The sequence below is a fragment of the Passer montanus genome, unplaced genomic scaffold (assembly GCF_014805655.1).
Source record: "Passer montanus isolate IOZ18808 unplaced genomic scaffold, ASM1480565v1 scaffold28, whole genome shotgun sequence".
In the NCBI taxonomy this organism is placed as follows: domain Eukaryota; kingdom Metazoa; phylum Chordata; class Aves; order Passeriformes; family Passeridae; genus Passer; species Passer montanus.
Window position 1 is genome coordinate 2,138,471 of NW_024367483.1, and position 23,589 is coordinate 2,162,059.

General features: G+C 39.8%; 1 protein-coding gene across 1 annotated transcript in view; it reads left to right on the forward strand.

Moving 5' to 3' along the window:
- Positions 1–23,589, forward strand: part of CRYBG3 (crystallin beta-gamma domain containing 3) — an 82,289-nt gene that overhangs the window by 35,253 nt on the left and 23,447 nt on the right. Inside the window, exons 4-12 of the mRNA XM_039713146.1 lie at positions 2,596–7,069; positions 8,056–8,103; positions 8,446–8,561; positions 9,524–9,668; positions 15,944–16,083; positions 17,374–17,488; positions 18,500–18,535; positions 19,237–19,370; positions 21,109–21,235. Of these exons, the coding sequence (XP_039569080.1) occupies positions 2,596–7,069; positions 8,056–8,103; positions 8,446–8,561; positions 9,524–9,668; positions 15,944–16,083; positions 17,374–17,488; positions 18,500–18,535; positions 19,237–19,370; positions 21,109–21,235 (5,335 nt within the window). The remainder of the gene's footprint in view (positions 1–2,595; positions 7,070–8,055; positions 8,104–8,445; positions 8,562–9,523; positions 9,669–15,943; positions 16,084–17,373; positions 17,489–18,499; positions 18,536–19,236; positions 19,371–21,108; positions 21,236–23,589) is intronic.

The window sequence follows — 23,589 nt, forward strand, 5'->3', positions numbered from 1 at the left end:
TCATACAAAAATATTAACCATGAAATAAAAGACACTCAGTAAAAGCTAATTCTTGTCAAGCTGTTTATTTATTCATAGTCATGCCTTGGTTTTGGTGGAAATGAGTATTTGGCATCTTGCAATACCATTTACCTGCTCACTTCAAACATGTGTCATTACAGTTGATCTGTTCAAGAGTCCATAAAACTCTTTTTCTTGAGAAATGGTGTCAATATATGTTCTGCTTGTTTTCTTAAAAGAAATTTCATCTGGTTCAGAGTACTTGTAAGCCAACTCTTATTTTTGAGGTTGGCCAAAGTGTAGAGGAGCTGCTAGAGTTTGTAAAAGCTTAATAGTGATTATTTAAAGCAGGAAAGGTTACTCAGTAGGTTAATTCTGAATAAGAGCATGATCAGATCTTACATTCTTAAGACTTATTTTTAGTATGACTGTCTGATGCTGAGTAAATATACTGTGCTTCAGAACTAAACAGATGCTTCCACTCACATTTTTAGGACCTCTGAAGTTTTAGAAAATATTAGAATAAAATTTTCTATGGAAAACATTTTATTTTTTTTATTACCCATTTTCTCCACTGTGTTTTGGTATTTTTCACTCAGAAGTGTTTATGTTTCTTTGGAGGACTGTGAATCCTCAAGGCAGCCATTTTAACAAATGGAGTGTGTGATGTTTAGCAGCTACCACTGCTGGTGTCTCTGAAAACCAAACTGGTGCTATAGAAGGCTAAATGTAGGCATCTAACTTGGCAAGTTGGAAGATGTGCTATTTATACTGGACTTTCCTGTGTCCTCTGTGACTTAATATACCTGGCCAACAAAATCTATATTGAGATTGTGCTCCATCAGAGATGACAGTGAATTTAACCCCAATACAAACTGAATTTTGAAGTTCTCACAAAGTCTAAATGCTCATATTAATGTGTTTTGGCATTAGCCTAAAGGTACCTGACAGAGTAAAACATGCATATAAATGACTGTTTATAACTCTTTTAATGTTTATGAATTTGAATAATTCCACATTTAGTTCACTTGTGCTCTGTGTATATTCTTTACTTGTGATTTTAAACAGCAATAAGTTCTCTCTTCAAAATAAAATTAATAGTGAAGTGAGAATCTTGGCCTCTAAGATCTTGCCAGAAAATAGATTGTATTTTTAATTGGTGAATCCATTCCAGATTTGTATTCTTATATATCTTTTGAGAGAATATATACTCAGAATCCATACAGATGAGATTTAAAGTTAGTTACTCAGTGATACTCAGATGTTTCACTTTCCTTAGTAAATTTATTTTTTATTTCTCAATTAAATTATTTGTTCTCAACTGTAGAGCTGTAACAACTTCTAAACAAATTGAATGAATGAGGGAAGGTGCAAAGAGCTTTTAGAAGCTATTAAGCTATCTTTGTATATTACAATGCTTTTATATTAGAAATCGAAATCTTAGCCAACACCTTTTTGTTGTTGTTGTTGTTTTGCCCAAGAGAGTCTCCTGAAATGAGTAGGACAATTTTCCAGCCAGCTGAATGGCTGATTCCAGCATTCCCTGTGTTAGCAGATACAGGGCAGATTTTGAAAGGGTTTCTTCTTAGTTTAAGTGGTAGCTGAGGCAGAGCAGAGTTCAAGTCTAGTCTGAGCATCTACTTTGTCTTAAGGTGAAGAATGGAAAGGCTGACAGTGACTGATTTTTTGCAAGAATTCTTTAACAGGCGGAAAAATAGGGGAGAAAGAAGCATTTCAAAGAAAGGTGGGTATTTGTGATGTCTCCTAGTTTTAAGGAAGGAGAAAAACTGCTTCTTCAGAAAATTGAAAGTGACAGGCTCTGAACTTATTTTTAGTATTAGGAGAAAGAGCAGTGAAGGAGCAGGATCACAGTTCCTCTGTGGTGATTCTTTAATTTCTTTGTTTTTGCATGCGCTGTTTTTTGCTGCTAAATTTAAGACTAATGAGTAGCTAGATCTATCAATTCCTTGTAACATTTTTGGTTTTCCCATTTTGGTATTCCCTCTAGCATTCCAAGGGTCTTCATTCTTACCCATTTCCCATTCAATCTCTTTCCTTACTGCCCTGTGGTTCAAAAAACCATCCCCTGTTATATGCTTCCTTTTTTTCCCCACGTTTTGTGTCTCCTCCTCCTCCTGTTTTTTAACAATATGTTGAGAGCCTGGGTAAAAATTTAAATTTCAATTCAATGTTTTAATGAACATTAGTATAGTAAATTTTATTCAGTTTTAATGTGCAGGCCTATTTTGGAAGGATCAAACATCTTCAAAAGAGGATAACTGATGTCTGCAAATGTTGCCTTGCAGTGACACTTGTCAGTAGTAATTCCCTTGTCTGGTAGAAAAGAAATGATAGAAGTTGGTCAAGCCAACATCCATTTTTTTACTTATAGTTTAAGTTGGCTTTTTTGGTAAAAAAATCACAAACCTCTGTTTAGCAGAAGAAGGAGGAAAGTAGTGTTGAATGCAATCTACAGTTTGTGCTGACCTGTGGAGTAAACCAGTATTTTACATCATCTACAGCTAGTGCTAAACTTTATTATTGTGCCAGCAGTTTATTGTCTGTCCTTGCTGATATTGATGGTCCTCGTTCCAGGCAGACACGACGGAAGGCAGAGGCACCTGCAGTCACATACGCAACATATCGGGGTTCTGCAAGGATCAGGCAGCTCCTGAGGAACCAGTCAGAAACGGGAAAAAGAGAAAAAAGTCCTGAGAACGGAAATGTTTCAACAGTCAAAGAGAATGGAGAAGTCCAGACAACTCTGTCTCTGAAATCAGGATGCCTAATAGAAGAAAATGGAAGAGATGAGGGTAAAGATCACCAAGATGATGCCAAATTAAATTTTTCTGCACTTAGAGTGGGAAGCAAACAGTCTGGTAAAGCTCAACATTGCTTGAGCAGAAGTAAACGTGAAAGAATTGCAAAGGCCCCAGCTTCATGCACTGAATCATGTAATGAGTTACATTTAAGAAATGCACCTGCTTTAGCTGCAACAAAAGTTAAAAGGACATATTCACTAGATTCATTATTGCCATTTAGTGGTAGAAACAGCGGGATCCTAACCAATTCCACTTCCCAGAGTACTCATTCCCTTCAAGTCAGTTCTGCAAATGATTTGATTGGAAAAGATGATGATCTGCCAGGAGAAACAGGAGCTCTGTTTCAGACAGACAAAAATGACACTTCCAACTTTGATAAAGAAATTTATTGTAGTAAAGCAGGTAATAAGGAATCCTCAAAAGAAATACAGGATAATTGTTTACATTCACCCAAGTCAAAAAGCAAGACAGTTAATGAAGAACTGCAGGTGGGGAAGGGAGAACTTTGCTGTAATCATCAAGTGAATAATCACTCAGAGCGAACACTGGATGTCCAGAGGCTTCATTTCAGTGCCACTACATTTCAGCAGAAAGCAGATCAGCACACCAGGAGTGACAATAAAGATGGTGATCCAAGAAATGGTGATGCACAGAAAATTGCCACAGCTGTGGAAAGAGAGCAAAATCCACAGAACTCTCCTGCTACCGTTCTTTTCCCTTTTAATGAACAAATACCTACTTCACTCAGCATGGAATCCAAAGGAGGAAAGTGCTTGGCCACAGGCAATCTGACTGCTTCAGAGTCATTTATTGGACATGATGAAGATACAGTCATGGGCAGGGGGACTTGTAATGAAGAACTGAGTGGGTCAGAGAAAGCAGTGCATGTACAGAATGGTCACAGGCTAATCCATGTGGAGAATTCTAAGGATACTGGCACACAGCAGACTGGTTTTCCTTGTCCAGGAATGGAGAGTGAGGAAGCAATGAAGGTTTTGTCTGAGGTTGCAGTGGAAAACCATGCCAATGTGTCACCATGTGCACATGGGTGTCAAAGTGTGAAAGCACATTTTGATGAGCTGACAGTGCTTCCAACCCACGAGTCTACCTCTATGATGTTTCCTCATTCTGCCTTGAGATCTGAAGGAAGGCCTTTGACCAACCGTTCTACTTTCAGCCATGAAAAAGATGATGTTGACTTAATTTCTGAGTCGCCGCCTGTTTCTGAAAGCAGGTGTATTAATTTTTCTTCCAAGAAGGAAAACAGCAATAAACTTAGGCTATCACCCACAGTAATTGATTCTTCATCTGACAAACAAGGAAACATGCTGCCTTCTGCCACTAACTCTGAAAATGGCCAAATTGCTGCTTCTGAAAAGGACAGCTTTATTTTTCCAGCTGCAGAGTCTGGGAGAATGATCCCTGTGAATAGGATGACCGAGGGGCCACCTTGCTTAGGAGACCTGAGAACTTTCAGCCCAGCAAATTCTCAGGAACCTGAGATTGCTCCTCCTATGCTTGATAGCTGTGCTGATGGAGTAGTTACAGAGGTTCTTTGCATGTCCAGGCCCACTTTTCCTCTGGTATCCAGAGAAGCCTCCAACCTTCCTGCTTCTACCTTGGAGATGTCCAGCACTGCTCAGGGGAACAGTAATTCTTCCAGAGACAGAGCTAGTGATGGGGCAGATGAAGCCTTCTCCACACAACAGGCTGACAGCAGTGTCCTGGCAGGAGCAATGCCATCACCCATCTGTCCCTTGATATCTTTGGGAACTGTATCTGAGTCAGCCCATTCTGAGACTGTGTGTAGGGATGCTGTGGGACAGGTGATTCTTGGTGCTTCTGCTCCTTTGGAAGCCCCTTCTGGCCAAAAAGCTGCTGCATCTGCCCAGGCAAGTAGTCTCTGTTCTGGGAAAGGACAGGAGTGTTCTTTCCCAGATGCTGCTGTTTTGCTGAAGAAAGCTGAAGAAATAGTAGACTTGGTTTTACACTTAGCTACAGAAGAAGTAATAGCAAAAGAAGGCTTTGGTGTCTGCCAGCTTTGTGGGAACAAGGATGGTTTAATAAATATGGATATGGCAAATTATCAGAAGGCTGAAAGTGGACAGCTGGCAGCAGGAGAAATCCAGTCAGCTGTGCAGTCATTAAAAGATTTTAATGAGACCGGTGGAGGAGGCTCATCTTTGTTTACAGGAAATGAAAGAGTGGATACAAATAATCAAGATGAAGAGATGCTCTCTTCCATCCCTGATAACATTGACCTACATAGGGTGCTAGAACTAAAAGCAAAAGAAACAGTTGATGTGGTCATTAACTCGGCCATACAAAAACTGGCATCCAGTCAGCAGGGAGGCACTGAGAGGAAAATGTTTTCTGGAAATATTCAGCCTAAACCTGACGCTGAAATGCCAAAGACTTTAAGTCTGGATATGAGGTTTCCTGCTAACATTCAGGAACCAGCAGAGATGGCTGAAACTCAGACTGTAGCTGTAAACTGTGAAAAGGCAGATTGCTCAAGTCCTCCTTTGCTTCCAAATTGTATGGAAAATGGCATAGGTTGGCCCCAAAAAGATGAAAAAGTAGCAAATAATGCAATTATTTGTCAAACAAACGGATTTCTTTCCTCTGGCAGTTTAGCAAGGCCAGAATCAGATCTTCTGACACCAGCAAAAGAGAAGCACAATGGAAAGGTGTGTGACCATCTGGCTGCAGCAGAAATGTGTGGCAAAGTATCAGCAATAAGTAGAAAATCTGATGGAACTTTACATTTTATAGATAGAGATGCTGCTGTGACTGAAGAAATGCTTTTGCCATTGCAGTTAAAAGGTTCAAGCAATAATACAAATATGCCAGAGTGCACACTGCTGCCAGCTGTAAATGTTAATTTGTCATCTTTTATGTGTGGTGAAGAATGTATCAGCCTGCAGAGTGACTCCAAATATAAAAGCAGCCCTCAGATGTGTCTGGAAAGCAATGCAGGGGACAGTTTATATGAGCACTGTGGGAAAGAGCCTGCAGAGGAAGTACCTGTACAATTAAAAGCAACCTTACAAAATTCAAAGGCAGTGGAAAGTGAAGAGCAACTAGCAGAAGGGGCAAATGAGGGAGCAGAGGTTAGTACTGGATTAGATGCACAGTCCATGATACCTGAACTGTCTGTTCCTGGAGAGGCCAGTGAAGGGAAACACTGCTTCAACACAGTTTTTGCCCAAAGTAATGAGAATCTGAAGCTGGCACAAATCAAGGGTCAGGACATGGAAAGAAATGATGAGCTTGAAGAAAATGGCCTGGACTGCAGCAATGACATGAAGGAACCAACAGAACTTTTGGCATCTTCTCCACTAATTGAACAGTGGGAAAACAGTTCTTTTACCATCATTTACGAAGGTGCTCTTCAAACTGAGAACAAATCTGTCTCAACTGATGAGATGCAAACAGGTTCTCTTTCTCCTTCTGATTTGCCTTCAGATGATACATATCATCTGAGGCATGCTAGAGCACAGAAGAAGCAGGAGTCAGTGTGTCTTTATGGGCAGGACAGCAAGGTGAGCAATGCAGCAGAGAGCCGAGGCTCGGAGTCCTTCCTGAGTGTGGAGGCCAAGCGCTACAGAGTTTATCCCTTCTCTCTGTCTCCCATCTACGAGGACGACAGCTCCCAGGAAGATCTGCTGTCCACGGACGTGTCTCCCGAAAGCCGTCCTGGGGGGGTCTCCAAAGACAGCTCTGAGCACACCTCTGTGCTTTCCCTCCTCCAGTCGGTATCCGAGCGCCTGCAGTTCACTGCCCGCTTCAGCACAGAGGAGGAGGATGAGGAGGACGGGGTGGAGGAAGAGGAGGAAGAACCTTCGTATGAGGAAGATATTCTTGATGATGAGAGAGAAGAAAACTGCCTCTCCAGTCAGTGCAGAGGGAGTTTTAAAGAAACCCCTCAATCAAATGACCAAAGCAGATCTTTTCTTGAGCAGTCATTTCTTCTTTCAAAAGAGCAGCTTGACTCACAGGAGCAACCTGAACAGTTTCCAGATGTGTCTTCTCCCAGTCAGACACCGTGCAAACCAGTTCCAGAGAAAGCTGATGCTGCTGTAACACAGCCTCCTACAAGTGTGTACTACCAGTACTTGAAATCTGCCAGAAAAGGCCCTTCTGAAAAGGGGACCAGGTTTGGAAGCATTCTCCAGGATATGCTGCAGCCAAAGATTCACTGGTTTCAAGATAACGCCGTGCCAAAACTGGGAGAATTGTCAGCGGTAAGATGTCATGTCACATGGTATTTATAATCAAAGTAATTAGCCCAGATTCAAAGTTGCTGCCTCCCTATCCTCCTTGCTACCTTTTAATTAAGTTTTTATCATAAAAGCAGTCAAAAGTTTTTATCAGAAGTCATTAGGGTTTTTTTTTATTTCATAGTTTTAAAAAAAAGTCTTCTGATGAAATAAATTTTAAAAGATAACAGTCTTGGTTCAGCACACAGGTGAAAGTGATTTAACTGTAAAACAGAATATGTGAACAGAAGGTAAAATGGGGAAATATGCGTAATAAAAAGTCTCTGTAATAGCACAAGACAGACTTCTCCATGTTGAGGATATTTCAACCTGTAGATGTTGGAATTGCCTTTTATATGAAAATTCTTCTTTTAGTCCTTTCACTTCTGAGATTAATAGAGTCGTCAAAAAAATTTATAAATATCAGCTTACTGGGCTCTTTGATTGTTTCATCACAGTGTCTTCTACAAACTATAGCTCAGTTAGCAAGCAGATAACATAGCTGCTTCCATAGATTAGGATTTCTTTTTTTAGTTTGCTTAAACCAATGGCAGATGAGGGTATGGAAAGAGTTCTTCCCATGTTTAGAATCTGAAAGTGCCACATGAACCAAGTGTGTAAATGAAGAAGTCTTTCCATGACATTGAGGATACTCCAGTCTGTGTTAGAGGTATCTTTTTTTCTTTCCTCTGTTAAGAAATGCATTTTATTGTTTGCTGGGAAGGGATAATACATTTGTAAAGGTTATAACTTCATAACAGCTTTTCCTTTCTAGCACATGCTGCTTTCTGCTGATTGACACTGTTAAATAATTTACACCAGCTCTGAATGGCAATGAAACAAATCTTGTTTTTTTCTACTAAAGACAGTTGTGTGCATGTACAGCAATAGTGGACCCAGAATAATCTGCATGTGCTTTGTGCCACTCTTGTAGTTGTTAATGGTTGTTTGCCATGTCCTTTTAATTTCAGAACCTCATTGACAGGGCAAGTCTCAAATACAACCCAAGACCAGGGAAGGTAAGCAGAGTTTGTGTCACATAAATCAATATGATACATGGAATAATTTGTCATACTGTAGTTTTTGAATGGAAAGCATCTGAAGTTGTTAGTCTAATTTTCTGTATTTTTATGTATTAATAGTATGTGCTTTCCCATGCTAATAGTGAGAATATATTATTTAAAATCCTGCCACTAGTAATTTTCCTTTCTTTCTCAGCAACTGTTTTCATTGAGTGTTTCATAAAGGAAGAAACTGTGTAGCCTTTCAGTTGAGTGGGCACAAATTGCAAGCAAAAAAATAACTGTCTGTGCTCTGTGTTGAAATGGGCCCTCATTTGCATGCATTGTGTATTGTTTCAGATTATTATTTATGATACTTGTGGCAACAAAAGTAAACAAGAAGTTCATTCAGATGTGCTAGATGCCTCATCGTGGATCTTTCCCATTGGAACAGTACTTAGGATAATTAGAGGATGGTAAGAAATCCAGGTCATATTTAAATAGAGTCTTTCCAAAAGACTGCTTGTGTGTTCCTCTTGTGTTTTTATTTCTTTTATTTATGACACATGTCCCATCTGCAGTAGTGTCTTTTTCTTGCTTTATAATTAGACTGATACCAGTGAAAAAGCATAAAACAAGGTTTTAAATACTGCACTAAAAAAAAATATATTGTTTCTCCTGGGAGATAGCTTTGACAGAAAGTTTCTAATAGAGCCACAAGTGAGTTTAGAGCTCTTGCCTGAAGTGCTGAGCCAGTGCAGCCGTAATCATGACTAGAAATAAGTGTATTAAAAAAAAGGTGGATTTTTACAGTTCAGTTTCATTATACAGTAGCTCTTGCAAAAGGACCATCAAATGAACATTCTCAGCTGCTAGTTTTCATGTGGCATTGAAAGGAATGTGGACACAGAAGGATATATACAAGGACCTTTAAGTTTGCAAGTGCTCCTCAATTTGCTTTGGGAAGCTGGGACCAGGTCTGTGTCAGTTGTTGCATTGGAATTTAATTGGTGGGGCTTGCAGGGAATGTTTCTGACTGCCAGCCATGCATGTCACATTTATGCAGTTTTGAGGCAGCCTTGTGTGGTTTTGCATACATTTCTTTCACACCCTAAGGGATACTAAATGCCATTATTAGTACGTTTTCTGCCTTTTATAGTGTCTGCCTGAACAGGACACGTTTTGATGTGACAGTTGGTATATTTGGCCTGGTAAAATAAGGCTGCTCATTCACATTGTAGCTTAGCTGCATCTTTATTTATATTTTGTCCTGGAGAACAACTGTGTATTTTCCTTTTCAATACCGAAGTGAGTGTGACTAGTGAGTGACAGCATAAGAAAGATGTGATACTTGTTGTAGTAAGAAAAGCTTTTTCCTGGGCTTTCCATCAGATATGCTCTACCAGTAAGGACTCAGTTCTTTTTATCATTATTGCAGTTGGATTTTTTATGAGAAACCAAAGTTCCAGGGTCGAAGACATGTACTGGAAGAAGGAGAAGCTGTGCTAGATCACCTTTGGGATCTCCCAGGCGTAAAACATCGAAGAAACCTCACAGTTGGTTCCATCAAACACGTAACAAAGGTACAGACTTTCTCCACAATATTCTCACATGCATAATTGATTTGCTGGTCACGGTGGTGTATTAGCAGCAAAGGACAATGTGTGTAGTGTTCCTGACTTTGTTCAAATTTGCTGTGACTCAGTCTTTTCACTTTCTAGGTGGTAAATTCCAGGGCTTTTGCTGAGTTAAATTTCCCTTTCTTCCTGAGTTACTGAGCAGGTGGATTATGTTTCTTTGCCTGAACCCTCACGTGACACAGGCTTCCCTGCTTTTAGATGGTTACCTGGCCAGTTGTTTGAAATTAAATGGAATCAATTCATATTTTTTGAAGGAGTTTTTATCTTAAGCTGTCTGCTGTGTCTGTATGGCTTCTGCCTCAGTAGTAGTTGGGTTTCCAATCCTGTTTGTACAGTATAGCCTCCAAAAACTGCTGCTATTCTCTCTACAGCTTTTGTGCCATCTGTAGGATCTCCACTTGGACCAGTGGTACACCTACAGCACGCAGCTCTACCTACAGCCTTCAGTTTAAAAGGCTTTTTGTTGAAAAGATAATAATCAAATGCCTACAACTAAATATAATGCATCCATTGTTATTCAGTGAATGAGGAATGTATTTTCCAGATCTTGTGATTTAAGAAGACTTAGTGGTCTCATTGTTCAGTGTAACATTCCAGTTACTCACAGGGCAGTGGCCCTTGATGTGAGTGGAATATCATTTGTATCACAATGTAAAAGATTTTTGGTAAAGTGGTTTTTCTGTTTTCTGCTGGTATAGAGGTAATTTTAAAATTGATAACCTTTTTGTCATCAGTACAGGGGCATAATGTCATAATAATTAGAAATACTTTTTTCATTCTCTTAAAAAACGTAGGAATTAGTTAATTCAAAAGAGGCTGACTGAAGGCAAGAATAATGAAGTTAACATTTATTTGAGCTAAACATACTAAAAGCCTTTGACCAATATGCTATATGAATGTTAATCAGTAATGTAGAAGACAATTAAATAAATGAAGGTGTTCCACAATAACAGCCAAGGGAAGCTGGATGTGTCTCAGCTATGAAAGAAGACTCTTGGATAGGAAAGAAACTTGCTTAATTTCATCATGCTTGGTAAAAACTTTTGCAGTACAGCTAAATAGGTTTGACTTTTGTTCTTCCAGTCTGGGGTTCATTTATGTAGAACACAGATGGAAAGCTTTGTTACTGTACACTACTGCAGTAATCAACACTTTCCTCGTGTAAATTAAACCTCTAGCTTGTGTGGTTGGTGAGTTAATGCCCTCACCAGGCCAGGTTTTGTCCTCTACACCTTGATTCATGAAGGCATCACTACTGTTTTTAGGTTGTTTTTTGGCTGCTGTGGAACTGCTTTTAGAAGGTAGTTTCCCAAAGTGCTCGCTTATTTATTTATTCTTGTGGAAAACGTAAGCTTTGTTTTTATTTGACAAATAGTGGATTCTTTTTCAGGCAGCTCGTGTGTGTGTGTGTTTTACTGCCATTTTCTTTTTCATAGGTTGTCAGTGTCTTTTCTCCAGGGTAGTTTGGCCATACTGGCTCTGTGTCCAGGTTGTCTGGCTTGTCTTCCAGTTTTTCAAGTAGTTTTTAATGGTCTTTGTTTAATGGCTCTCAGTTGCCTTGAGTTAGCAGATTTGAACACTGGCTAAATATTTGAGAAGAAAACAGCTTGCCAAGAAGAGGAAAAACAGTTTTTTACTAAGGAAACTGTGGGAGGTACATTTAATTATTTTTTTTTTTAACTAACATATTGACTGAAGAACAGTCTGCCAGTATCTTTGTCCTCTTCATTTGGCTTCAAGCCTCCCCAAAAAGCAGAGATTCTGTTAACTTCTTGGTTAGCTTGTGGCCTGGCTAACCATGGAGATGCATTAGGTGTATCCATGTGTATTTAAATTCAAGAAAACTGTGGAAGGAGATTCCAAAGAAGCAGATTGTGCAACCAGTAAAATGAAGATCTGTCTGAAATGATGTGGAGACTGATTTCCTCTAAGACACAAGCCAAGGCTAGCAAAGTCTGCCTGCACACCCAGGTTTAGTGCAGCTCCTGCAGTACAATCTGTTTAGCCAAGTCAGTTCTCTGGCCTACTGTAAATATATATTTTGACCTTTCTGCACACATTGGGCTTTTTTCTATCTGTTTGTGGAAGCCCAAAGAGGGTGCTAATGTTGTGTTCCCAAAAATAAGAGCCAAGAAGAGTTCCTGACGCCTCCATTCTGGAATAGTCTTGTGAACCACTGTTTTGCAGGATGACAAGGGATCTGAAACAGCAGTTTATAATCACTGTCTGCAAGATGGTTAGACAGGGAATGCCTGGATTCCTTGTGGAATCTTCTTAAGCAAAGCTCTTTGTAATGGGATTGTTCACACTATTACAAGAAGGGCGTGTTTCTTTTGTTTGTGTGGTTTGCCAGGTGAAAAGAAGCTAATAATTTAAGCAGGGACTACTTTGTCAGATGCCATAGGAAGACGCCCAGCAGCTTCAGACGGTTTTACTGGCTGGTTTTTACAGGACAGTAATAATTTATTTCCTTTTTATTATTTTATTTACCAGCCCTGTTGAGTTTGGTAGCTGGGTTTGGTGGTGGTGGGTGGTAACAAGAGTGGTACAGTGCTGGAGCACTGGGAGCCAGAATTAATGAATGTTCAAAAAAGCCTGGAGGACCAACAGCTCCAATAGAAAAAAAAACCTCCAGAAGCAGATAGCATCCTAAAGACAAAATGTGTATCTAAAGTAAAATGGTGTCTAGACTGTATTACAAAGCAATCATGTTAATTAGGCCTGGTTTTCAATAGGCTCTTCTCTCATCCTTGTTTTGGCATTTCGCTTAAGCCAGACTTCAGTCATTCTTTGTCCTGTTGTTGACACAAAACTACCCCAGTTAAACAGGCTGACTAGATCACCACAGCTGACAGGTCCAAGGAGAAGACCAGCAGTGCTGAGTTTATTTATCCCTGCTGGAGCTGAGTTTATTTAGCCCTGCTGTAATCCTAGAACCAGAAGGATAAACAACCAAGATCACCTTGAGGGGGTTAAAGGCTTTAGGTCTGTCACTTCTGCTGGACCTCTTGGTCAGGCTAGAAAAATGTCAGAGATGCTACTGAAGAGGAATATTTAGTGCTAAAGGCTTAAGGGTTGTGTTAATCCTCTTCAGAAGGAGCTTTCACCTTTCTGCTGAGGGCCATGTTCCTCTTGTGGAGGTGTCTGTAAGTGTTCCACATGCTTTGTAAACATCCCAGCTCCCTAAAGACCAGGAGGGAAGCACAGGCATTCCAGGATGACTGCGTGGAGGCGGGAGGAGAATACCACAGAGTAAGGCAGGCAGAGAGGGATGCCTGGAGGCTGTGATCTACCTAAGCATTTGCTGGTTGTGTGTTATCACTGGAAATGAGCACAGCTGCCTAATCTCTTTGACCTGCTTTTTATTCTGTTTTTGCCTGATGTGTGTGTAGGACAATGAATGTCGAGAGTTTGGACTGTTTGTGGTGGGGGGTGGCACATTTTGGGGGGTGGGTTTAGGGAGGAAACCTTCCAGTTTGGGCTGGAATACTGTGGTAGCAGTTTTGCATGATAATGGTTGTGCATGTGTGTATCTTATTTCCAAATCTTGACGCCTTGGAGATGGCAGGGCTTTGGACTGAAGGATCTCCACCTGACTGCTGTCATATTTGTGTGGTTTTCATTTTGTTTCCAAAGATGGTGGCTTAATTGGCAATGTTAAAGAGCCTCTGAAAGTAATGAGGGCTGTTAAATATGCCCAGGCAAATATGAACATGCTGGGGCCAGTATTTACCAAGCTAAGTTTGCATGCCTGAATTGTATAAACTAATGGCATGGCACAGAGTGTACATCTGCAAATATATAGCATTCACCTCATACAATAAATGTTACCATTCTCTGCAGTCTGTGCATCAGTACAGGTAAATTGAACTCCATATGTAAGTCAAAATGTGTATTTGTGACTTTAAAAAATATGCTTAGAAAACATGATGTACTTCCTGCTCGACCATGTTACCACCTTTAAAAATAAATACTTGAATTGGTTTTGATGAAAAACCTCAGTTTATTGTGCGGCACTTTATGAAAGAAATTTGTGGACTTAATCTAGAACATGCACAAAAATGCAATCACTATGAGTAGAGCTTTTTTGTTGCTTTCAAAATCTGGCTGGAGAGAGATGATGATAAGTAGGGGAGACTTTATTATGAGTGTTTGTGCTTTACCTCCACTGGTACTTTGTCATCTCTTGAGCTGCAGACTGCCTCATGAGCTCCAGAGTCAGGACAGCAGACTTGAAAAGAGCTTACAGACTGCCTTTTTGCAATCTTAAATGAAAAACAAAAACAAAAGCCTCCTACTGAATTAAAGTTAAGCATACTCCATCTCCTATCCTGTCTGAGCCCTCAGGCAGATACTTTTATTTTGCTACTTGTCTAGTCTTGTAAATACTTAGTTTCAGAATTTATCTGAGGCCATTAGGAGTCTGGCATCATTATTTGTGGAATTCTCCTAGGTGCAGCTTCCAATTTTCTGGATCAAGCTTTATTGCTGGATTTATGAATTTCAGCCTTCTTACATATCAGATATTTTTAGAAAAAAAAATCCACAGACTTCAAATATTTCTCAACTTTAATTTAATAAGATACGTGTGAGAACAATGAGGTTTTTTTTTTAAATCTTGTCTAGCAATACGCTTAGAATTGACGAATGGTGTTCCTTAGCATTTTCCCATAAAGCAGCATTGTACTAGAAAGTCTTTTCTCCTAGTTTTTCTGGGTTTGTTAATCTGAAAATAAAAATTCCGGTATTGCAGTTTGTGCTCAAAAAACAAAGAGTGAGCATTGTTTGTAAGGTACAATACAGAGGAAATGTGATTGTGCAGGAGGGAGAGCTGCCAAAGCAGTATTACTGTGTTACCTCAGGTCTCAGGAGGAAAGTGAAACAATATCCTGAAGTGCATCCATTCTAATTGCCACACTTAGTGCTGACAGTTCAGTAGCTAATGAAAAACCCTGTGAGCCAAGAAGTGGGATGTTACCCCGTGAAAACCCCACTGAAAACCCACGTGCAAAAGGAGAGCACTGCAGGTGCTGTCACGAGTTGAGGTGCTGTAGCTTCCAGGGCTTTTGTGCCCTGTTGCTGGGTTTCCCTGCCAGCTCTTGTGTTCCTTTCAGAAGCCACAGTCCACGCAGGCTCTCTATCACAGTGTGCCCCTCCTGGCTCCTCCCCAAATCCAGAAATCCCTGGGGGAATCCTGCTTCCCTGGGGGCACCTTCAGAGACCATTCCTCATCCCTCTTCTCTGGAACACATGAAAGGGGCATCTTTCTCCAGCCACGTTAGGATTTTGGGAATCTTTGTATGCTGTCCAAGCCCTCTGTCCTAAAGCAAAGAGGCCTGTGGGTCAGGAGGAGAAGGGAAAGTGTTCTGGGAGGTTATCACTGAGCAGTGAAGTTTTCCAGCTGCACATGTGAGCTGCCTTCCGCTGGTCCGGAGCACCCTGCTGAAACAGGGACTTGCAGAAGATCCTCGTTGGTCCATGATGTGTTTGAGTGCTGGGGAAGAAAGTGTTGTGGCAATGCATGTTATATAAGTACTGCAAAATGAGGATGGGTCAATAAAATCCCTGCAAATTCTAGAGAGGAGCATGTGGTCAACAGGTTTGTTCTCCATTGTGGTGTCTCTCAGTAGTAAACCTCCAGTAAAGAAATGGAGGTTGTTGCTGTGTGGTAACAGGAAAATTGCTAAACTGTCTACTTAGCAGAGTAGGTATTTTCTAATACTGGTCTTTGTTCCTTTCTTCATCTAAAATGCTGCAGATTTATTTAGTACAACAAAAAAATTGAACTCGTATGGCTTGATACTGTAGTTGGATTCTGCATTACAGAACTTAATTGTCATGGAGGGGTGGAAGTGGGAATGTAATAGATACTTCTGGAAAGTTTTAGTTCATGAATGCATCATGTGTGCGATGGAAGCATTGCCTTTTAAAAAAGAAGTCATTCTTATAATGCTGTTCAGCCCTTTGGTTGGAGGATATTTAAACTGACCTTCATGCAAGTAGCCTGACAGACATACATTTCTTCTTTGAAAATTAGTGGGAGCTAGAAATTTACCTCCCTTGGCTTTTCTAAAAATTCCAGTCTCCATTTTAAAAAGAATAATACCCTCCATCCTATGAAAGCTGGAGAAGGGTGAGAAGATGGGGCAAAAAAGAGGATGTTTGGGGGCAGAGTGTGCAAGTGTGGATAAACATTACACTTTGATTTGTTTCCACAGGACTGTGGCATTCCAGAGGTGGAGTTCTGCCCGGCAGCTGGTAGTACAGAGGGACTTCCCATCTGCATACAGGGTGCAGTTGCCAATTTAGAAGAGCTGGATGTTGAGAAAAACCCTTATATAAGAGTCAGATCAGGAGTGTGAGTACTGAACCTTTTTAACAGCATTTTGCCAGGAGGTCGAAGAGTAATACCGGGATATGAACATCAGTCAGCCACATGAACAATATCTGGGGGGTTTTGCCAGAAATTAGTAAAGATACATGTAATATTCCCAGCCTTACATGTCAACATTGTGCTCTGTGGGCTCCTAGTTTCAAGGCATTTTTTCCTAGTTGCTGGCAGAAGTCTTCAGTAATTCCATATTTGAGTAGTTTTATAAATAGAGGAAGCAACTCAGCTATAATTAGCTTTTATTTCATTGGAGAATAGATACTGTCTCCCAAGTCACCCACCCTGTTACAACCATAACACTGTGGCTGAGCACCAGAAAATGAGTGTTGCATCACCCAAGCATTTCTCAAGCTACAGGCAATCCCTGACATTCTGGAGGAAGGTGATGCAGTATGACACAGACCCCTGGGCAGCCCAAAACTTCCTGTATTGGGCAGAATGGGCTGTTGTTCCCTGGGCCAAAACATCACAGTTCCTGAAGTTTGGGAGTTGTGTGGCTCTTCCCATAAGTATTTGCAGAATGACATTAGCTCTTCTATTACGAGAGTCTTGCCTTTCCATGTGAGCCAAGCCTTCCTTCCCACTGTCTCACAATCTGTCTGTGAAGCTTGAGGTGGTGAAGGAGTTAAAAACAGTGTCTTGTCTTAGTTTTGACAAAACTTGGTCGTTTAAAGAAAATAATTTTCCATATGGCTCTATGCCTCTTCCTCCATTCCTTGTGTGGTCTCCTAAACCTGTGTCCAGCTTCTATATTCAGCTTTTTTTTTTATTTAGAACAGTCTGAAGGACTCCCAGCATTTTTAATACTCATGTTAAAATTACAATAGCTTTCCAAAGGATTGTTGTAAATAATCATACTTTAATAACTTCCGCTGAAAAAAATGACATGGGACTGATGTTAGAAGCCTTTTAATTCATAAGGTGATAATCTTAGATGAAACTCAATGCAAACATCTCATCCTCAGTACTGGCTTTTTTTTTGGTACTCACAGAATAGCAAGGTGGCTTTTTTAAGTGAGTGAACAAATTGGTAATTTTCTTCCCTTTCATTTATATTTAGCTTGGACTAAGAAAAAGTATCTGAGATCTTCCTAGCAGTGATGTTGCCAGCATATTTAAATACAGCTTTGTTTTGATGTGCTGTCTCAAACATTATCTAGCTCTTATGAGTACAAAAAGGAAAATAATTGTAGTAAGATCTTTGTATTGGGAATCTAATTGGTGAACTGATTGAGTCATTTGTCCTTACTGTTGTAGATGGCTTGCTTATTCAGACTTGAATTACAAGGGAGAGATGACAGTTTTGGAAGAATGTGATTCACCACCTGAAATTCCTTCAGCAGATGTAAAATCTCTGCGTCCCTTAAGAATGGTGAGGACTTCACAATTCCCTGATAAGTTGTGTGCCTTCCTTTTTCTTATTGTTGCTTCCCCAGATGTTTTGACCTAAATACAGCTTGGGCTCTGATGTTCATTCTGGGTTAATTCTCCGTGGTGTGCTTGCTTTGGTCAACATGACTTGTCAGGCTTTGCACCCCCCAACATCTTCCTGGGAAACTGCTGTTGTTGGGAGGTCAAATAAGACAGAAAGGCTCTTAATTTTATTGCATCCAACACCAATTAATTAACCAAAAAGCCCTTCTGAAAGTTATGATTTTCTTTTCTTTAGTTAGGGTCTAGTGGGGATGGAAGACCAGATAAGGACTTTATTACCCAGTAGTATTTCTCTGCACATAAATCTGGGGAGGTGCAGCTGGTTTTTGTGTTGACAGACAGCACTTGGATCCGCATGTGAGAGGAATGGGAAGGGGTATAACACAAATTTTACTGTGTACATAGCAGGCCTACAGAAAGACAGTTTAAAAGCCATAAAGGAGTAAGACCTATTAGCTGTCTCTTTAGTCACTCAAGTGAGGTCAGTCTCTTATTCACTCACATTTCCAGAGAAGATGCATTTGTTGTATTTGCTCTTTGACCATAAACATGAATATGTCAGACTCTATTTTCTCTCTCTCCTGCTGTTTTCTCTTTCTTCTACCATTGCATCATTTGCCCTTTAGAAATTTGAAATACATGCAACAAAGCTTTAAGAGTTAATTTTAAAAATTGATCAGTATCAATTAGTTTAAAAACATTTACTTTAGAATTCTAGACCATGAAGGGATACTTGGAAATTGCTTGCAGTCTAAGAGGTTTGTCAGTGCACTGATTTGTTTGTAGGTCAGGTTTATAGTGTGTCTGGCCTTTTGAAATCTATGGCCAGCACTGAAAGTGGTGAATAAAATTGCAAAGACTTCATGCTCTGATAGTACTGTAAAACACATGCCAGAGGGAAGCTTCAGGTTTAATATAAATATCTATTTTTCTCCCCATTTGTTTTTAGGGTGGACTAAAGGTGCAAATGCCCATGAATGTCAAGGTAAGCACAGAGAGCATTGAGAATAAAATATAAGCACTTGGGAATATGAAATCTTTATGTAAGCTACTTTCCTTTTGTTTGGTGTGTGATCTTTGATAACTATTCCATGCTTGCTGCTGAAGAAAAATTCCCTCATGCTGTCAAGTTCACTTAGTGTTTGATGAGGTGTAAAAGTACCAGTAGTTTGTTTTTCACTTACTAGGAAAGTGTGAATTTGCTATAAAATGAGTTTTTCTGACTTGACACATTAGTCATTGTAATGATAAGGGATTGGGGTAGATTTTCCCATTTAACATACTGAGTTTAAAAAGAAAAGGAGAGGGAAGGGAGGAGGAGGACAGGAATAGAAGCCTTCCATCCCAGCCCCTTTCCAGTACAGGAGTTGTGAGTGAGACCCTGATCCTTCTGTGAGCTGAGGACTGAAAGCTGATCCAGAGCTATTGCTCCTTTTTCCTCCTTTTTCTACAAAAACACTAATGCTTTGGGTAACTTTTAATTATGCAAATACATGCCTGACTTGGGTGTTTTTCTATTAAATGCGGCAACAGATGCAAATATTGTTAATAGCTGATCTGTGTGATTCAGCAGATAAGGAACTTGAAGGGGCTGTTAACTGCAGTCATGGAAATAACTTCAGCAAAGTACAGGGAGAGGCTTCTTGTCTACTTTTGAAGGATTAAGCTCAACATCATGTTTTCTAGATAATAATATATGAGAAAACCCACTTTGGAGGATGGTCCAAAGAGTTTTCAGAAAACATCACTTCTGTCCCAGCACTGTTTGGTAGTGAAGAGGAGTTTCAGGAAATTGGATCACTACGTGTAATTGGTGGAGTGTGAGTATATTTCACTTTTATATTTATTTATTTTAAAACAAAGAAGCATAACTAAATGCTTAGAAGTGCTAACTAAGGGTTGATTGGAATCTTTCACAGGTGAAGTGTTTTGAGAAGTAGGGAGTGTATATTTCTTTTATTATCAGCTCTTCAATTATCAGCCTCCCAAGCTAAATGTGTGAAAGGTGTGAAGTCAGTGTTTGCCACTTGGATGCCAATAAATTAGGCCACTTTGTTCACACAGAGCATTAACTTGTATTGATTTATACTTCTGATACTCTCTACTTAATTTGCTGAAATGACCTTGGGTAGGTGTGGTCAGTCTTCAGTTTGACATTTTAATACCCATGAAACCTACAAACTGTTTTATTGTCTTAATGGTTTTCCTCTGCCAGCTGTTGCATGTTATGTGGCATTGGGAATTAATTAACGTTAATGTTATTTTCATTAATTGAGGCACTGGATGGATTCTGTGTTGTCCTGCCCTCCCTGTGTCACACACACACAGAGGACTGTGTCACCTGTGTCACAGGTGGATGCTCTGAGGTAAACTCAGCACCAGCCACCAATCAATCCCTCATGTTCTTCTTTCAGCCTCTCCCAACAGGACAGGACTGTCTGAGAGGAGGCAGGATGGTTGCTTCTGCCAAAGACTTCAGTAATAAAACAGTTCTCAGAAAATCTTGCTTTTGTTTCATAAGGGATTTTCCACTTTAGCATAAAGATGGAATAACATACATCCTTTCAGGCTGCTGTCAGAATTTTATGAGCACTAAATTCAAAACAAACTTAAGTGTTAATACTCAGATAATCTATTCATAAGTGCATTGTGTGTTTGCTATCTGGGAAGCCTCAGATTATTAAAAATCATTGTTTTGTCTGTTGTGGCAGCTTTTATTTTTAGTGCTATGGTAACATAAGCAGCTGAATTAATGTAAACCAAATGGTACTAAAGTAAAGCCACCCCTGCCTGCCAAATTTCACTGCCAATACAATTTGTACAGCAATTCTAATATTTACAAGGGAGTTGTAATGAAAGAAATGCTAACAAGAAAAAAGGTGGGAGAAGCACTTTTTAAAATTTATATCCGTTAAGAGATTTGAAGTTGATATGGAAACACCTTCTTTTAACTGAGCCTTATCTATCTATTTATTCAAAATATTTTGAAAATTTCTATTTGTTTACTGCTAAAACATATTTCATATACAATAAGGTTTAGATCTTCAGTTTGCTTGTCTTTTTATATGTATACAGTTTTAGATTAAAGCAAAAAAAATACAAGCAGGCCAAATGTTGTTTTGCTGAAATTTGTTAATTTTGTCACCAGCTCCAGCAAGGGTAGGGTCTCATCATTTATTAGCACATTAAAGAGATCCACTGCTTGTGTTTTTATCACTGAAAGGTTTGGCATCTAGCTGCATCCTGGGCTCTGTGGTACCAAATATTGCTGTTGGGAATGTGGCTGGCCGAGAGGAGGTACACAGAGAAGCATTACATAAATCAACTATTGTTGGATAAAGAATCACATGGCAGGATTTTGATCCACAAAGAACACTTCATGGGTGCCTGTTGTGATTCCAAACAAGCATTGCTTTGTTCATTGGCTGGATTTGTGGTACTCATTTTAGTGTTTTTGGGGGGTTCTCTTCTCCCTTTATTTGTTAGAGAAAATCATGTGTGCAGCTGTTTTGCCTTTACTGACTTCTCTTTTTTTTTCTTGTTGTGGGGCTGCCACAGATGGGTTGCCTATGATAAGGAACGTTACAAAGGCCATCAGTTCTTGCTGGAGGAAGGAGATTATGAGGACAGATGCTCCTGGGGGGGAAGTGACAGTGCCCTGCTCTCCTTCCGCTTCCTTCAGGCTGTAAGTATTCACGTGTATTTCTTACAAATTATGCACAGCTCTGGCCATAAAGAGCAAGGTTATTCCTTGTGCAGCTGCCTTGGGTTGGGGCATTCCATCTTTTGCCTGTGTTCATCCTCATTCTTTGCCTACTGGCTGAAATCTAGACTGCACTGAGGAAGAAGCAGGTTCCAAACAGTCTTTGTGAAGTTCATACAAAAATCGTATCATGCAGAATTCCTTGTCTACCTGCCAGATTTTCCAAGTACCTCAGTCCTGCACCTCAAGCTATTTGAGTCTCTCAAATGGAATTTTCTTAAAAGCGTAACGTGCCTGAGTGTACAGAGTAGTTCTTGATTAAAACAAAAATAGCTTTTCAATGCAGCAGCTGTTGCAAGCCTTAAAACAGCATTACCCTCTGTCTGTGATTTTTCTGCCAGAAAATTTTGGCAGCAAAAATAATCACAGTAAAAAAATCCCTCCTACTAAAATGTGTTTAGTGGAGGCAAGGATGAAATAATAATAAAAACTATTTGTAAGAGTTCACTATTGGAAGCAAAGTTAGACTTTTTAGCAATAGGGAAACATGGGGTTAGAACTTCTTTATAATTTCCTTTGTTTTGGGTTGGGTTTTTGTTTGTTTGTGTAAGTGTTTGAAGGGGTTTTTTTATTATAATGGCAGCTCTGTGAACATTAAATACAGCTGCAAAGAGTAAGTTCTTCTGAGACTAAGATTGTTCACTGTGATATTACCCAGTTTTGTAAACTCAGATTACTCATTTCATCTGAGGAGATGTGATATTCCTGGGCCAGAAATTTTGTGGAAATTGAAGATGGGGATTTAAAGCAAACTCACCGTCTCAACAGTCTTTTCTTTTTTTAATAAAAAGTTAATGTGAGCCCCTGAAGGCCATACTTAAATTCACAATTTGCAGGTTTGTTTTCCGTGACAGGCACCTAGCAAAAGCTGCATTTATAATCAGAATCTATCAAAATAAAGATAGGAGAATGAATTGAATTCAAGAAAAATATCCTTCTCTAAATAATTTATTTTTAGGTTTCTGAGAAAAAGTAGGTAGGAAATTTTTTCAGATTCCTCATTTTGAATGTGCAGAATCCTATTCAATTACTGAATAATCTTCATTTTCCTCTCTTTTCCAGCTGTATATAGAGTACTTGAGCAACTTAAATTGATCTTTTTTGATTTTTCTCTTGGCAAAGAACATAAATAGAGTTAAAAATCATGCATGTGGGTAGCAAGAATGACCTTCCATGTCATGTATTTAATTTAATTTGTACCTAGAACAGTAAGAAGGCTCAAGTCATTAACATTTTAAAACTATGTATCATTCAGAGTCATATATCAACATATATCATTCCACTTGGCTTATCAATATGTATAAATGTTTACCTATTGATAACAGGAGTGAAAAGGAATAATTCCCCTCAATTTGTTGCATAACTGAAGGCAGCCAGCTGCTTGCCAATGGAATGAGTAATGGCCCTGGCACTGTGTTGTTTGGCTTGACCAGCAGATTGCCTCCCTCTGGGCAATGTGCAGCACACAGGGCAGTGCCCAGGCTGCCCATATGCTCCCTTTGTGCCTTTGTATACCATACTTAAGGTCAGGATTTTAAAAATATTTTAGTACCAAATGTTCAGTTTTAAGGGGACCCGGGCAAAAATCCAAACTCTGTGTGCTTGAGGCCCCTGACCGCACAGCAAATGTCCTGGCTTTTCTCCCTGAGCTCAGGAATTCTGTCAGGGGAAGGTAAAGGTTGCAATGGTCTCAGAATCCACAGGGATATTGTTGTACATCCCCCCTCCCCAGGCACTGGTGAAGATGTGCTCAATGTAGGCACACTGCAAGGGCTGCTTTTGGCTGCCTTGAATATTCCTGCAGTGAGCAGTCACAAGGGCTGATGGGGGTTCAGGGGGTGTTTGGGAAGCAGAGATAAAAAGATCTTGTGGAATTGTTTTTTCCAGCTGCTGCCAGCTCCCTGTCAGCACCTGTGTTGAACACACCTGAGTCAAGTGCAGAGCCCATTCCTGGGGGCAGGCAGCAGTCTGGACTGGGAGCTGTTTGAGGGGACAGTGGCGTTGGCTTCTGTTCTGCAGTGTCAAATGCATTTCAAGCTGGGGTTTGCCCACATCTCAGTGAAAGAGCACAGTTTCTGAGTATGTTGCCTTCAGAGCTTTGTTTCCAAGTCTAGAATGATCTGCTGTGGTCTGAAAGTCTTTTCTCAAAAAGTATTTTTCCTGTTGCTTGTTTTAAGAGAAGTTGTAGTGGAAGTTCAGGGAGAAAAGAATGATGGCTGAATTTGAAATATGTTTTAAATTTGATTACCACTGTGGATATATTTAAGTATTAGAAT